Source organism: Trematomus bernacchii, unplaced genomic scaffold, assembly GCF_902827165.1.
Source record: "Trematomus bernacchii unplaced genomic scaffold, fTreBer1.1, whole genome shotgun sequence".
Classification (NCBI taxonomy): Eukaryota; Metazoa; Chordata; class Actinopteri; order Perciformes; family Nototheniidae; genus Trematomus; species Trematomus bernacchii.
This window is the reverse complement of record NW_022987727.1, coordinates 5,214,280-5,230,600: the sequence shown is the minus strand read 5'-3', so window position 1 is coordinate 5,230,600 and position 16,321 is coordinate 5,214,280. Positions and strand designations below refer to the sequence as shown.

Below are 16,321 nucleotides of genomic sequence, written 5' to 3'. Positions count from 1 at the left end.
GTAACTTATTTTTACACCAGACACTTAAGGGAGGGTATTAATGTATGATTAATATCCCCCGGTATACCCACAACATCACCTCTATTGCTGAAAACTGCAAACTGCAAAATGCAGATATTCGGATATGGTTAAGATAGCTCTTACAGAGATATTGGCTGAGACATGATTGGTGTGTATGACTTCTTCCTATAGCCCACCAACACAGTGCATATGTAGTTTAGTTGCTGCATATTGCATATATCAATACTGCCCCCTCATGGTACCAGCAGTCTGGTGCAACACTGGGGTAAAAAGGTTGGATGGGTGAGGTATGCTGTGTCTGCAGTGTCACTGCATTGCACGGGTACAGAGCAATGTACCAGAGCATGGCAATGCAGTGGAATAATGATTCATGACCAATCCTGATTTGGATCACAACCGAAGAGAATCCACACAACGTAGAATATAGAAAAACATAAAATGTGGCAGAATGCTGAAATATCAACAACAATTAATAGCAATGGGTTCAGTGAATCCAAACATTTCACATTTGTTCAAGCAGCAATATTTCTCTTATTCTCAAACAAATTGTTGAAAATATAGTCCGTCGTCTCGCGGAACGTTTACTCCACTCCGACAGGTGGCGCTGTGACTCCCTGCCCTGCCTTGTGTCAGCTATGAAGAAAACATATTGTGGAGAAGGAGACTGCTTCCTGCGGCACACATGTACACAGCACTGAAACTGGAATATGGATTCTTCTAAGAGAAAAGACTCCACTAACAGTGTCTTTGCAGACCCAAATTCCGAAAACAACGACGAGGAAAAGGAAGACCTGTGTCCCGGTTTTAAAGACGCGGATGCTTTTGTTAAAGTGAGTGAACTAAGCACGCTGCACGCGCAGTTTGTGAGTCCAGGCTAGCAGTCAGGTGGGCAACGTGGGTCTGCTTTAGTGCCTACGAGCTGTAGTCAAATTAGTTAGGCTTGGTGAGAAAAGATGCACAGGTATCTGTTGACACAAGCTTTTAATATTATAATTAACTGGTGAGGTAATGGTCGAAGTTGCAATAGTTAGCAAAAAAAAATATGCCTCTTTAGGCAAATGTGTTCATGTTAATATTCATTTATTTAAGGAACTGTCGATAAATAGTTTCGCTAATTGCTCATTTTGGGACCAATTTGAGCTATGGGCGATTTAACTTAGCTAACTAAAGATAGCTCTTTAATTGGGAAAAGGTAATACATATCCACATTTAGAAAAGCTGTCACCATGCATAGTTGTAGATAGCTAACACATTACATTATGAATAACGTTTTTGCTATATTTTCAGTCATTCCACTAGTTTAATAAAAAATTACCGTTTAAACTCTGCATGTATGTAAGTTCAAATATGCCAAGTTTCACTGTTTAGAAATAACCTTGTTGTGAAAACCCTAATCTTGCATTAAAAGATCATACACATTGTTCATTTCATTGTTTCCTTTCCCTATGTTTTTGATCATACTATGTTTTGGTATGGACTAACAGCTGATCCTCTCTCTCTGCAGTATGGATTGGGTGCGGTGTTATCTGCCACCAAGGCATCCGCCAGTTTGCCTCAGACTGGAGATGAATATGATTTCTATCGGAGCTTCCCGGGCTTCCAGGAGTTCTGTGAAAGACAAGGAGATAAGCTCCTGCAGGGGTGAGTTCAATTATGTCGTTGCTTCCTTTTGAGTTTTGGCTCAGTCAGGCACCTGCTCCCCCTCTCTTTCACCCATTCACCTGACACATTCAAGAATATGCGTGCTCTTTGTCAGGAGCTGTGGACACAAGTATGCCTGATCCTTAAAGGTCCCCTATTATGCAAAATCCACTTTTTCATGTCTTTGATACAGAAATATGTGTCCCCTCTGTGTAAAGAGATTCTGAAAGTTTCAGGAAAAAAAGATTTGCTCTCTTTCTCCTGATCCGTTCGTATAAAAACCTGTCTGAAAATGATTTGATCAGATGTTGGCCACTTTATGATGTCATAACGTTTTTTTGGGTTGTGTAACCATTAGCCAATAACCAACCAAGGTAACCCCCCCCCCCCACACACCTTATCACTTGAGACCCCGTCCACACGGAGACGAAAACGAACCGAATTCGATATAAAAAAAGTATTCCATCTACACGGAATTGGCTCAATAAACGTCTCCGTCCACACGAGACCGCTCGACCCGCTGGAGACGCTGTAGTACATATGCCGGGCCTGTAAGTGGCGCTGTACTTCCGCCACAAAATACACCAAAAGCAGCGAATAAGACCCCCGGAGCATGGTTGCCCTTCTGTTTATTCTCCGCGGTGGATTTAGCAACATGTAGTTCATGTAGTTCTCCATGTCCACTTGTTGCTGATGGTTGTGGTAGAGGAGCTGTAGATTTTGCACTAACATCTGTATCATGGTCAGTAGCGTCTGGAGCACGAAAGCAACCCTGTGATTCGCAACCCTGCTGATGTGTTTCGCCAACAACAACAACAACAACAATGACGTGGGGGTGAGCAGCAGAGGTGGGGAGAGGCGGGGCTATGGCGTCATCGTTATCAGGAAATTATCGTATAGGGCAGGGGTATTCAACTAAAATTCAACGAGGTCCAGTTAGAGAAAATCTCCCTATGCTAAGGTCCGGAACATCAAAATGTCTAAGTTGCTTTATGAATTAGTGTGATATATATTGAAGTAGCCTGTAGCTTTATCAACGTCTGCATGTAATCAACAACTGACTGCCAATCAAATAAAGAAAGTACAATTCATAAACAACAATATTTATTGTCAATTAACATTGAACTATACAGATATACAGTAAAATACTGTGGATATGTGTAATGTTCCCCTCTGGCTGCATTTAAAAATAAAATAGGAGAAAATAAATAAAATAGCTTTTGAAAATATGTGCATCTTAAAAGTGCTTAATTTTAGATAAATAAAATAAAGTGTAGCAGCAGCTTGAGTTTCCCTTTTTCTTTGTTAACCGTTTCACATCATGACCTAACAGTTTCAGCCGATTATAGAACAATATCAGTCTTTACACATCATAACAATTGAACAGTTTTGAAGTTTTTCTTTCTTTCCCTCTTATATTGCAGTCCATCACTCACTTTTTTTTAATTCATGCTCATTGGTTAGCCTCGGTTAGCCTGCCCTGGAACGATATTTAGTTTTAATTTTGATCCTGGTGGACTGATCATATTGGGCTCTGAGGCTGCTTATTTTTTGTGACCTCAGTTCTGACTTGAGAGGGAATGTTTGGTCAAACACTTTGTGTTTTGTCTCATAGTGGCGTTTTGGCACTTTTAATGAGCTCCACGGTCTCTGAACAAATGAGACACACTGGTTCTGTGCTCCCAGTGGGCAGGATGAACATGAATGAGTCCGTCCACTCGGGGTCAAAAGCTCTGTTCTCACTGTCCACTTTCCTCCTCTTGGAGAGCGCCATGTGTAATTATTTGTCTCTCCCTGTCTGCCGCTAACACGCCTGTTCACTCTCCTCTCCGCTTCTCTCCCTGTATCGCTAACTCTTCTCTTCACTCACTTTCCTCTCCTCTTCTATCTGCCGCTCTCTCGTCTCTTCTTCTGTGTTTCTCTCCCTTTATCGCTCACTCGTCTCTTTCGCCCCCTGTCGGCAGCGGTTAAAATAGAATCGCCCCGTCAAAATTGAATTTCCCTATTAATGTATTGATTATAGGTCCGGGTCCGTAATATAGGTATAGGATGCGTTATCGTTTGAGAGCTCCGTTTCCGGGTTTCCCTGTCGGCCTCGTGTGGACGAACCATCTATACCAGCGGTTTTCAAAGTGTGAGGCGCGCCTCCCCTGGGGAGCTTCAGGGGAGGCGCAGCGCGAGAAAAAAAGAACGAGAAACAGTGAAATCTAGCTAGTTAACTTCAGCTAACTTTATGCGAGCGGGAACATGGATCGATTTTTAGTGAAGTTACCTAAAGTGAAAGAGGAGACAGCGTCTGGCAAAAACGTCACTTGCACACTTTTGGCTGTCTGTGGAGACCAAGTTCCCCCACCTCGCCAAAAAGGCTGTAAAAGTGCTCATTCCCTTCACCTCTGCCTACCTGTGTGAGTGCGGGTTTTCCGCATTGACTTGATCAAAAGCAAGTACCGGTCAAGCAGGGGCGGATCTACTGGGGTGGCAACTGCCACCCTAAAAATAGCCTTGCCACCCCAGTTGGCAGCTTTGTTTTTTAAATAAAAGTTGTGGCTCATCGGACATTTATGAGAGAAAATCCCTAATGTCCGAGTGCAAGTGAATGCAGCACAAGACGCGAGCCTAGTAACCCCTCCCCCGGCCCTGGTGCGAGCGAGGAAATGTGATTGACGCCGATTTCATTTGAACGGGACGGCGCATTCGGACCCCAAGTACACGGAAAGAATTAGGTATTTGCGGTCTACAATGACAGAGAAGAGACTGTCAAGTTTGGCTGAACTCGGCATTGAATCAAAATGCACTAAAGCTTTAGATCTTAATAAGTTTGTGAGGCGTTTTGCTGAATAAGATGGTAATCACCGCATTCAGCTGTTGCATGCCAACTTGATGCTCTGCTCACGGATGACTCGATGAGCATAACAAACTGATAAGATGATGACCTTACGTGTGTAAATATATATTTTTCTTTGTGGGGGTCTGCCCCCAAAAAACAGTTTTAAGTCCTGAGAAAGTCAAATAAGACGGTGTGTAAAACTACACTGCCCAGCCAAAAAAAAGTAACCACTTTGATTTAACTAGGCCAGTAGGTAAGGGCATTCCACTGGATAATAATACCCCTGCATTATAGCAACAATAATAATAATAGCAATAATAATTGGGAGGGGGGGCGCGGCTGTTCTTATGTTCTCTGAGGGGAGGCTCACCTTCCCACACTTTGAAAACCCCTGGTCTATACGATAGAGAACTGTAGCGGATATAACCCGTTTCGTCTCTGTGTGGACGGAGCCTTAATCTACTCCTAGAGCACCATTGTGGTCTTTTTAACAAAATATCTCGCAGAGGGGCGTTGGGGGTGGCTCCTTATTTTCATCTAAAGTAAAAGACAAAATCAGCACTTTTGAAAAAGGCCTGAAACAGAGGGGTTTATGGGATGCTACAATGGGTTATCTGTTTGGTATTTGGAGCCAAACACTTCAGAGACATGTTTTGTGTATATCTGAGACCTATAATATATTGATGAAAAACTAGGGCTGCTCGTTTATGGCAAAAATCATAATCTCGATTATTTGGGTCAATAATTGATATCATGATTATTAAAAACGATTATCCATTTACTTTGAAAACATCCATTTATTGAAAAAAATGTGAACAGTATGTTTTTAACAGTTGATTACCCTGAACTTTAAGTATAATTCAACTGAAAAACCAATAAAAAAAAGAATTACATTTTTTTTTTTTTTTTAAATAAATAAAAGAATAATCGTTTTATTTTTATTTTGTTGTTTTCATAATCGTTGCAAGCCAAAATCGTAATTGCGATTAAAATACGATTAATTGAGCAGCCCTATGAAAAACAGTATAATAGGAGACCTTTAAGGCTATTGTATACTTTCTGGATCTGTGTGTCCTTAAAGGTCCTTATTACAAATTCCCGTTATTTGTTCCACACTCAAATCCAGTTGGTGGCCGATTCACCTGTAGCTGGTCAAGAAAAAAAGAATACAAACTAAAGACTTGTTTAGAAGAGAGGTGGTGTGGGGAGATTTTCTGTTACAGCCATTACTAATATGTATAAAATGTGGTCTTTAAAGGTATACAAAGACAGCCGAGTGGCGTAAAACCACTGTCAAACAACGTATGGATGCCAAAATGATGTACCAACCTTAAGACACACAAAGGATTTGATTGCTACTCGCTGTTTCTTAATAAGAAATGTTTCACTATGTCCCCATGTCAGCATGAGTCAGATAATGCAGCACCATGGCTGCAGATCTCACATGAGGGACAGGAACAAGCTGACAGGGCTGGAGGAGAGGTTCGACTTGGTCGTGGACTCGAACGACGTTATCCTCGAAAGAGTGGTATGATCCTCCTTCAGTTTTGATGTTGTACACATTTTTTCATGGAAAAGTATTTGCAACTAACTGAGCTCTTGTATCTGCGTTCCAGGGGATTCTTCTTGATGAAGCTGATGGGGTGAACAGGAGCCAGCAGCCTGTCCTGCCCGCAGGCTTTCAGGCTCCCAAGATTGTTGTTTCCAGCTGGAATCGCAAGGTTGGCAAATTAACTTCTCGGCTCTTATGCTTGCAGATGCCAGTTTGTTTGGGTTGCCTTCAAGCCTAAACGCTTTGTGCCAGCCCTAGCATTCAAGCATTTAAAGAAAGTTTTTTTTAACACTCCCACCCCCACCCATTTTGTAAACAATGCCTTTTATTGATCAGGGTTCAGGCTCCGGCAGTCGTTCTGAGACGTTCCGTCTGCTCCATGCCAAGAATATTGCGAGGCCTCAGCTGAAATTCAGGGGAAAAGTCGACAACAGCAACACACCATTTGTTCCCAAGATCTTCATCAAGCCTAATGCAGTAAAGCCTCTTCCCTCCTGTAAGAAACTTTTCACGCTCATATTATTCCCATCTTGTGTTTTCATAAACTCATTAACATTTATAACACGTGCTCTCTTACTCCCCAATCGTAGATTTCACCAACAAACAAATCCGTAAAGAGAGACCTGAGGACCTTGATGTCCCGGCTGCCCTGGCTGACTTCATTCACCAGCAGAGAATTCAGGAACATGTTGAAGACATGTAAGACTGGTCTCCTGTGTAAAAGTAACATTTTGTCTTTTCCTGTTTCCTCTTGTCCATGTTAACTTTTGATTCTGACCCATGTAGGTTTTCCCACCCATACCAATATGAACTGGATCATTTCACATTAACAGAAAGCCTTCTTTCTAAGCCACAACCGCTGGTAAGCATTACTGATCCTTAGATATAATCCTCTCACTGCTGGTTAAGCTTCTACTAAATATGTAATTTGTGTGTTGCTGTTTTTTTAGATGTACAAACCCCTGGATGAGACCAAATGCTCCTTCATTGAAACATTGGAGGATCTGGTGGCTCTGAATGAGAAGCTTTGCAAATTGTCTGAATTTGCAGTGGATCTTGAGGTAAGGGATAAGAAGAAGTTCATGGGTGTGGAGGGAGTCGGCACAATATCATTAATACCTATGTTATGTCATCTGATCCAATACAACAGGTAATGCTTTTCCAAGGCTTATAATGCAGACTTTTCAACGGTCAATTTGTTGTCAATCCTGATTGCAACGCTAGTAAGTTCTTGTGTTTTAATGTTTTTGTTAACACGCTTTTTTCTCTGTCGCAGCACCACTCCTACAGGAGCTTCCTCGGCCTCACCTGCCTGATGCAGATCTCCACCAGAGACGAGGACTTCATCATCGACACCATTGAGCTCCGGGGAGAGTTGTACATTCTCAACGAGGCATTCACTGACCCTGCTATTGTCAAGGTAATGGCGCTGATCTACAAGTTAATTTTTTTTCCTGTATCCTGTTAAGACAAACAGATAATTGTTTTCTTAATAGGCAACTGCACCTTCTGTGGCTGTTTTTTAATTTAATTTGTGTCTTCAGCCTTGGTCAGGTCTGTCTTTGGCAAACATTCTCTCTGTTACATACATAAACAATTTATTTAACAGTTTTACATTTTGAATCTGAGGACTTCTAGACATATTTTCACAACTGCACAGAGCTACCACACTGCACATTTTATTCATATCACATTAACTAAACCACTAGTTTGAAGCTGAAAACCAACACATTTGCTAAAGTTACAATTGTCAAGCTCAATGAGATCTACTGTGACACATTTAAGTTTTGTGCTAATGAGTTTTACTATGCAGTGGACAATTATAACAGATGTTTCTCTTATTTCCAAGTATATGATTAAACTGAAGATATTTAGAGAGAACCTGTCTGAATGTCTTGTTCTGCCTGCCGTTCTGTCATCCCTTTCCCAAATCAAAATATCCCCAAGAGGATACATTTATTTCAAGCAGATGATTTTGAAGGAGGCTCAGACTACCCTTATGAAAGTTTTATTAGATAGTCACCTGTAGAAGAAAATCTCCACCAGTATAGTACGTTTCTGAAGCTTTACTCTTAAAAACTTCCGAGTCTGAACTTCTTTCAGTTGTCTCAGAGCCTCAAAGTTTTCTAACAAGTTTGATGAAGTTGGTGGGTGTCCTGTAGTGTGTGGGAGCCAACGTGAATCACACACTGTAGGATACCTGTGAAAAAGTGTGTTGCGTGGGCTTGAACTGCTGAGAGATCTGTGAAAAAAATCCCAATTAAAAAATGTCGCATAGTGTGTCCCTAGTATTATATTCTGTATCGAAGCAGTGATTTCTTTGTCTGAAAAAATATATTTTTTAAAGGTTTTAATTGAGTGTGGTTTCTCTCCTTTTCTCAGATATTTCACGGCGCTGACTCTGACATGGAGTGGCTCCAGAGGGACTTAGGCTTGTATGTCGTCAACCTTTTTGACACGCATCAGGCCAGCCGAGCTCTGAACTTGGCCAGACATTCCCTCGACCACCTGCTCAAACACTACTGCACCGTGGAGTCAGACAAACGCTACCAGCTGGCTGACTGGAGGATTCGGTATGAAGATGACACGGCCACTCTATGCTTCGTTTTATAGTTAATGTTTAGGGTTTAACTGATTGATAGCTATCTCTTATCAGCATCAGCATTGATCTCATATTGATTGTAATATTACTCTTAGAGATTCAAAGGCTTCATTGTCATATGCACAGTAGCTACAGTATAGATATGGCAATGAAAATCTTTAGTCCCATGTTCCTCCAACAATGTAACATGAATATATATGACATAAAACAATTAAACAAATAAAAAAAAAACAGTTAAATAGTTCAAGAAGAAATAGATTAGAATCGGAGGGATGAAACCCTCTTTAATGGACACAAATGCAGAGCACACAGCACACACAGTGAAATTTGTTCTCTGCATTTAACCCATCCCAGTACCAGGAGTCTAGTACTAGGAGCAGTGGGCAGCTATTGTACAGCGCCCGGGGAGCAGTGGGGGGGGGGGGGTTGTCCAGTGCCTTGCTCAAGGGCACCACGGCAGGGCGGGAGGTGAACTGGGACCTCTCCAAGTAGCAGTCCACACTCCATATTTAGGTCTGTTCGGGGACTTGAACCGGCGACCCTACGGCTCACAGTCCAAGCCCCTACTGACTGAGCCACTGCCGGACAAACGGAGTGCTATAGAATAGTACAGATTATCTTGCAAGATGTGCAAGTAATGCAGATGAAATAAACTATATACAGGGTTCCCACGGGGTCTTAAAAAGTCTTACATTTGATAATCAGAATTTAAGGCCTTAAAAAGTCTTAAATATGATCGAAAAAATAAGAAAGGTCTTAAATATGATTTAGAAGGTCTTAAAAATGATCGGATTTGAAAGGTACTTCTGTGTTGCGATCGCGTCTAAATGGGTTTTGGGGGAAATGTCCGGGCTGCAAAGTAACCAGCACGGTAATAGCCTTTCAGTTCCCCCCAACAATTTGTATTGAAATAAATCAACATGGAACCAGTAATCACTAACTTTGTTTCCCCCGGCCCCTTATCGGAGAACACCCAGCTAGTAACCTAGCAACCAAGCTTCAGCTAAACTCTAGTATCTTCGAATCTACTTACAAATAAATATGGGGAAGTATAAGTTCAACCGTATTTGGTTGGAAAACATCTAATTTAGTACTTGGTTGAAACCAGTGGAGGGGAACGTGTTTGAAGCCCGCTGCACCTTTTGCAAACAAAATTAGCGTTTGTTTTTACTAATGCAGCGTTAGCTGGTGCAGCAGCTCCCGCAACAACATCGGGGGACCTCCGGGTGACGTTTGGGTCTACGTCAAGCCTAAAAGCGGAGGTGCTGTGGACGCTAAATACCGTAGTTAAACACCAATCATACAACAGCATGAAGGCAGCAGAGCTCTGAATATAGCTCTTGTCACTCACTCACACACACACACACACACACACACACACACACACACACACACACACACACACACACACACACACAGAGAGATGCACGCACTACACACTTTTTGTCTAACACAGTTCTGGACTGTTATGCTGTTATGTTCAGTCATCGTTCTTATGTTGAACATGAATACATTTACTTTGTAAGTAATTATGGGATGTATTTCTTCTTTCATAGCAATTTTCCTTCCTACTTTCTTGCCGTGAAATAGGCCTTACATTCTATTCAAAAAGGTCTTAAAATGTCTTACATTTGAGTTGGTGAAACCTGCAGGAACCCTGTATATACATGTCAAAAAATAAATACTATAAGCTAAATATTGCAGAGAAGGTTTAACATGAACAAGTAATTGCAGGATTCTATATACATGTAAATAGTAAATGTATATTTTAAGATGTGATTATTTTCAACTTTTAAATCATGTGTATCTCACTCCTGTAGCCCCTTGCCAGAGGAGATGGTGCAGTATGCTCGGTCAGACACACACTTCCTGCCTTACATCTACGACTGTGTGCGGGAACAGCTGTTGGACTTTAACCACGGGCAGCCCGGCCTGCTGCAGAGTGTCTGGAACAAGAGCAAAGACATCTCTCTGAAGGTGAGAACAAATCTCACTTCATACACCATCAGGATTAAATCAACACCTACACTTTCTATACTCCTATTCCACTGTTCCATTTCTTAATTGCTTTTTTAATGTTCACACCATAGTCTCTGGCCTTTTCTAACATTCTTCAACATTCATCATGTGCTCTTCTTCCATACAGAAATATGTGAAGCCTATATTCACAGAGGAGTCATATTTGGAGCTGCAGAGGAAGCAGAAAAGGTCCTTTAACACCCAGCAGCTCACTGCCTTCAGACTGCTGTTTGCCTGGAGGGACAAGCTGGCCAGGCAGGAAGATGAAAGCACCGGGTATGCTGTTTGGAAGATGGACTCGATGTTCCAGAAATCCTCTAGCTGTTTCCCTATTTATAGTTCTCTCCAAGCATGATTTTATAACCAACATTTTTGTGACGATCTCTCTGCTTTTAGAATCATTCACAGTCTGTCTTGACATGTTTTTGAAATGTGTTTATTTGTGTGTTTTAGATTCGTTCTGCCCACTCACATGATGAACAAGATATCTGAGGAGCTGCCAAAGTAAGTCCATTAGATTTCCCACTTAGTTTGATTCATCTTCAGCATTGGTTCTCTCCCTGTAGCACAGTATTTTTTTCTTTTTCTTTTCAGAGAGCCACAGGGCATCATTGCCTGCTGTAACCCTGTACCCCCGCTGGTGAGGCAGCAGGTCAATGAGCTGAATTTGTTAGTGCAGCAAGCCAGAGAAATGCCTCTCCTCAAGGTAAGAAAACATGGCGCGCAGCCGTAGGGATGTTTTTTTTTGTGCAATATCAATGTTTGCATCTAAAAGCCAAGGTAACTAAATCCTTTGCAATCTTTTCCACACGTTACACAGGCTGAGATTGCAGCTCAAAAGAAGAAAGGACTCACACCCATAAAAAAGGTTAGTTAAGAAATGTTAAAAACCAGATGGAGTATATGTGTTTTGCATTCAGTATTTGTTAAAAACAACAAATGGGACAAAATTAACTCAATTTTGTATACTTTTCCAGGCTGACGTCACGTTGTTTGGTCCTCATGATACATCCAGGGTCTCTGAGAGCGATTTCCACAACTGTTCGACTGATGGTAAGCCTCATAATTGCACATATTTAATTGCATTATTCCAGTAATTTATTATTTAAGCCTATCAGGCCTGTAACTTGTGTATTTATTTTCAGAAATGCCCATCAAACAAGGGATGCTCTTCGCAGAGGATGAGGCCAAAATGGATGTTGATGAAGAAAACACAAGTGGCCTTGTAGCAAAAGCTAAAATCACACAGTTTGAGGTAAAGACTTTTAGTTACCTTACTTCAGCTGGTCGATTCTCACGCAAATGTGATACCTTATGTGAAAACTCTGCGTCTTTTTTAAAGGAGCCGGAAACACAGAATGACCCAGAATCCCTTCCTGTGGGTCAAATGAAAGCCAGACGCATCATTGAGTCTTTTGAAAACCCTTTCAGAATGGTAAGAGATGACCAGCGATAACCCCTCAGTAATGTTGCGTTTTTATTTAAACAGACACACGGCATTCAACTATCTTCTTTGTGATTTTAGTACTTGCCCTCCAACAATGTGCACATCAGCAAGAATGCCAAGTTTGACCCATCTTCCAAAATATTTGAGGTATGTAAAAACTCCATCCATCAACCTCTAGACCTATTTGTCTTTTCCTCTTAGCTAAATATTTGAATATTCATAGCTGTACCATCTCACATTTACAGATAAGTAAAAGATGGAAGCTGCAGAGTATTGAGCAGCAACAGAAGGAGTTGGATGCCAAAAAGAAAGCAAAGGAAGAAAAAAAGGAACTCACAAAGAAAGTGGCAGGTAATGGAGGTCGAATATGCTCCAAATGTACACCTTTTTCAATGAAACGCCCCTCATTGTATTTGCATGCAACATATCCACAGATGAAAGAAAGAAGGCTAAGCAGACCTACCAGGAGTCTCTCCAGAACGTTCCCACTGTTCGCGAGCAGGCAGCGGTAAGTCATGTGCTTTTTTGTGCTTACCTTTCCCCTCAGCCACTTAAGATTGGCTACACAGTCAACTTCACTTTTGATGTCCCTGTTGGGAAGATACATATCCGTGACAATCACAAGTGTTATATTCACCCAAGAGCCTGGCTCAGCATATTGAAGATAGTGCTGTAATAGACAGTTTAACCCTCTTCAATGCCCCCCATTTGCTGGTATTCCTGCATAAATACAGTGACTCACAAGCGATTGAACCACTGCTGCCAGTCTGCAGAACTGGCATTTCAGTGGCCTTTTAATATATATTTGCCACATGATGTGCCTGGGGAAAAAATACATAGTGGGATTGCAGCATTAAAGACTTGTCCTCCGCTCATCAAACACCTTTCTTCCCTCCTGGGGAACAACAATATCTACTTTCTGCTTAAAAGCCACACTTCCTTTTAGCTCCGTCTGTCGAGGGTATTGCTTGGCGCCCTCCTACTAAGTTACTTCTATGCGCTCTTGCCACCATATGGTGTTTCCTCTCAGTTTTAAATGCTCAGTTTGACAAAAATCTTGAGACTTTGTCAGTCCACTGTGCAGCAGAAAGAATGGTCCCCTCTGTTTGACTCTCGCCTCTGACCATGCGTGGGCTTTGAGTTGGATACCTTGAGTAGAGTTGTATTGTGCTCAGTAATGACGTGCTCCACAGCAATCCATTGTGTGATGAAGGCTCAAGTGAAAGTTTGTTTTAAGTTGAGAAGGCGGCATCAAACAAGCATGTTCGCGCCGTCTGGTGGCATTTATTATAGTTGGCAGCAGCACTTGTAAAATAACGCTCGTCAACCTGCCAACTGCAGGCAACAATTGGCTCTGATCGGATCATTGTATGTTTCAGCTGCCACTTTGGCAGTGAAGTTTTTTTGTGTCTTATTTCAGTTTGAAAGAAAGATTTCCAAAGCTTCTTGTGCACTTATATTATGGCTGTGTTCTAAATCACATACTCTTCTTTTTACTTTAAGTATGTACTGCAACTGCCCTTACTAAGTCCATACTGTTGCCTGCAGTATGCTGCACTAATGTTTAAAAAGAAATTGTTTGGCCACTAAATCTAATTTTAAACCCTCAGTCATTCACAACTTGTGCTGTGATTGTAGTAATGTAATATGAAGCATGCCCTGAACTGACCTTCTAGCTGGATAACTACCACTGTAGAACACTTTAATTTAACTAGGAACAGACTTGACACACGCTCCACTATGCTCCAACTTGCATAAAAGAAAAGTGTTTTAAATTACTGTATCATTATATCAATTGTGTAATGATGTTGTAGTCTTTTTCACATGTCTTAAACCAAACCATTTATTGAGCAAGTTAATACATTGTAGGGATTTTAACTTCACGTGGCACTCACCCACAGGTTGTTGAATAACACAGTGTCAATTAACAGAGACGCAACAATTTAATGATGCAGAGCGTCAAGCCAAGTGAGCATTCAAACCTTTAGATGGCAGCAAAAGCTAGGTTCTCTATTTGAGAATGTTTCCTCACTAAAGAGTAAAAAAATGTGGACTTGATTAACTGCAATTCTTTCGATCAGAGGCCAATACAGTATTAAACTGTTGTTTGGTACAAAGAAATATATTTGTCAAGTATGCAGTAAAGATAATCATAATGTTTGAAGGTAGTATCCATTATTATTATTCTCTATAATTTCCTTTAATTCCTTAAGATTACTTTGGTGTATGTTATTAAATTCAATGTAATGGTGCACCATAAATAGAGCAATCCCAGAAAATTAAGAAATCAAAAATAATCAAAACGAGAGCTGTTTGATTAGTTGTACCTCAGAACTGCCTCCCCCCATACTTCTTGTCCCATCACTGGATGTGTTTTGTTATTGAAACACAGCACATCAATCTAAGAATACAATCACTAGAGTATGTATTGTACAGAAAATAATGTTGCTGACCAATTTCATTAGGAATCTGTAAAACCCGGAACGAAAAGAGAGAGGGTCGCCAGTGACGTTGGTGAGTCGACTCCCAAACCGAGTAAGAAGCTATTGAAATCTGCAGAGAAGCCCGAGAAGACTGAACCACCTCCAGCAGAACCCTTCAAGCCATTCGACTACAGAAAGTCAGACCTCAAAGTCTTTGCTGGTATGTATATATTTTATTTATTGTCATCACATCACTACTTTTTTCTCTTCAGTTGGTCTTTGTATATTAAATAATAATAATAAAAATGAATTAAACTCATGGCACCTACTTTATTTTTACAGGTAACAAACCAACGGACAACACTCAGTTCGATCCAAACCGGCAATCCAATGATTTTAGGAAAAAGGTATTTGTTTGTTGATTAATTTCTTTATTGACAATATTTTTTTTTTTATGTGTGCATGACTAATTTAAATGTTTTAATCCCAACAGAAAAAACCCAAGGGACAAAAATCTAATTCTGGAGGTGGAAAAAGTATGTCGTACATGGCTGGGAAATCTGACAGGTAAACATTTACAGTGCAGTAGATTCATTGCCTTCACTAATACATTCATCAAAGTATGTTAACCATTCTGTCTTTTTCTTCTTCTCTCCAGAGGATTCAACCACAACTGGCCCAAAAGATAAACTCTCCTTGATGCCATATTCTCTCTTATTTTAAAACTTTTTCTTGTCTTGCAGAAACAATGTTCCCTTTATTTTCATTCTTCCAGTAAATAACAATCAACGATTTTCCTACTCAAGTTTCTTCCATTTGTAAAACAGTTTGCCCTGTAAATATGTGGAAGCACAGACCTCTTTATTAAAGACAATTTTAGAGGAACAATTCTTTGCCTTTTTCGATAATGACTATGAATTAAACCTAATAAACTTACATCTGGTTGAGCAGTGTGATGCAGTATAACAATGAGACCTTTCTTCAAAACTATAACCACTGATATTTTCTAATGGATTATGTGAACCGGCCAGTCAATATTACAAATAAAACCCCTGCAGGGTGAGCACATTCTGCTATTCATCGCTTACCAGTTTAACCCTGTGAATTGAAATCATGTTTCCTCACTGTTACTTTGAACTGTTGCCATTCAGATTCAAAAGGTTTATTGTCATATCATATACACAACTACGGTGTAGTTATGTAATGAATTAAAAACTTTGGTCGAAGGTTCCTCAACAATGCAATTAAATGCAAAGTTGGAGATGAACTAGCGACCCGGCAGCCATCCACGGCGCCATCTACTCACCAAGGGATTCAATTCAAGGCCATTTAGGGACCTTGCCTTGAATTGACTCTCCCTGACAGGTTTGACTTCTTGTATTCATTTTGTGTTTACTTTATCTGTTTGGACATAACGTTGTCTATAATGTATCATATGTATCGGTGCCTCCCTTCTGTAATAAATTAAACAAAGAAAAACGCTCACATTGGAAACACTTAGGTAATCAAATTACAAATATGTACTTATTTCGAAGAAAGGCTACATAAAACAATACATAACCACATATTAAAAATATGCACCCACATCAAAACACAAGAACAAAAAGTAGTTTCATGGCTGAGGTCAACATGGCACTGACCTCTAAAAAGCCCTATCACTTTAAACAACTGAATGTATAACAGAAGGCTGTTTAATTCCAAAATAAAACTAGCCTCTGGCTACATTATTTACTTGTGATCCTACAAATGAACAGGCACTGGCTCTTTACTCTGGAGTATTTTGAACCAT

The 16,321-nt window shown here is 40.6% G+C and overlaps 1 protein-coding gene across 1 annotated transcript; it reads left to right on the top strand.

Annotated features, from left to right (window-relative positions):
* The first annotated feature begins 678 nt into the window (after positions 1-678).
* exosc10 (exosome component 10) lies at positions 679-15,619 on the top strand. The gene is made up of 25 exons (XM_034145379.1): positions 679-851; positions 1,526-1,662; positions 5,894-6,017; positions 6,106-6,210; positions 6,378-6,537; positions 6,632-6,740; positions 6,828-6,903; positions 6,992-7,102; positions 7,318-7,461; positions 8,424-8,614; positions 10,464-10,620; positions 10,790-10,938; positions 11,116-11,166; positions 11,257-11,368; positions 11,483-11,530; positions 11,640-11,715; positions 11,808-11,917; positions 12,005-12,097; positions 12,188-12,256; positions 12,355-12,460; positions 12,544-12,617; positions 14,575-14,752; positions 14,875-14,939; positions 15,026-15,099; positions 15,191-15,619. The coding sequence occupies exons 1-25, from the start codon at positions 729-731 to the stop codon at positions 15,219-15,221; spliced, it is 2,673 nt and encodes an 890-aa protein (XP_034001270.1). The 5' UTR covers positions 679-728; the 3' UTR covers positions 15,222-15,619.
* The last annotated feature ends 702 nt before the right edge of the window (positions 15,620-16,321 follow it).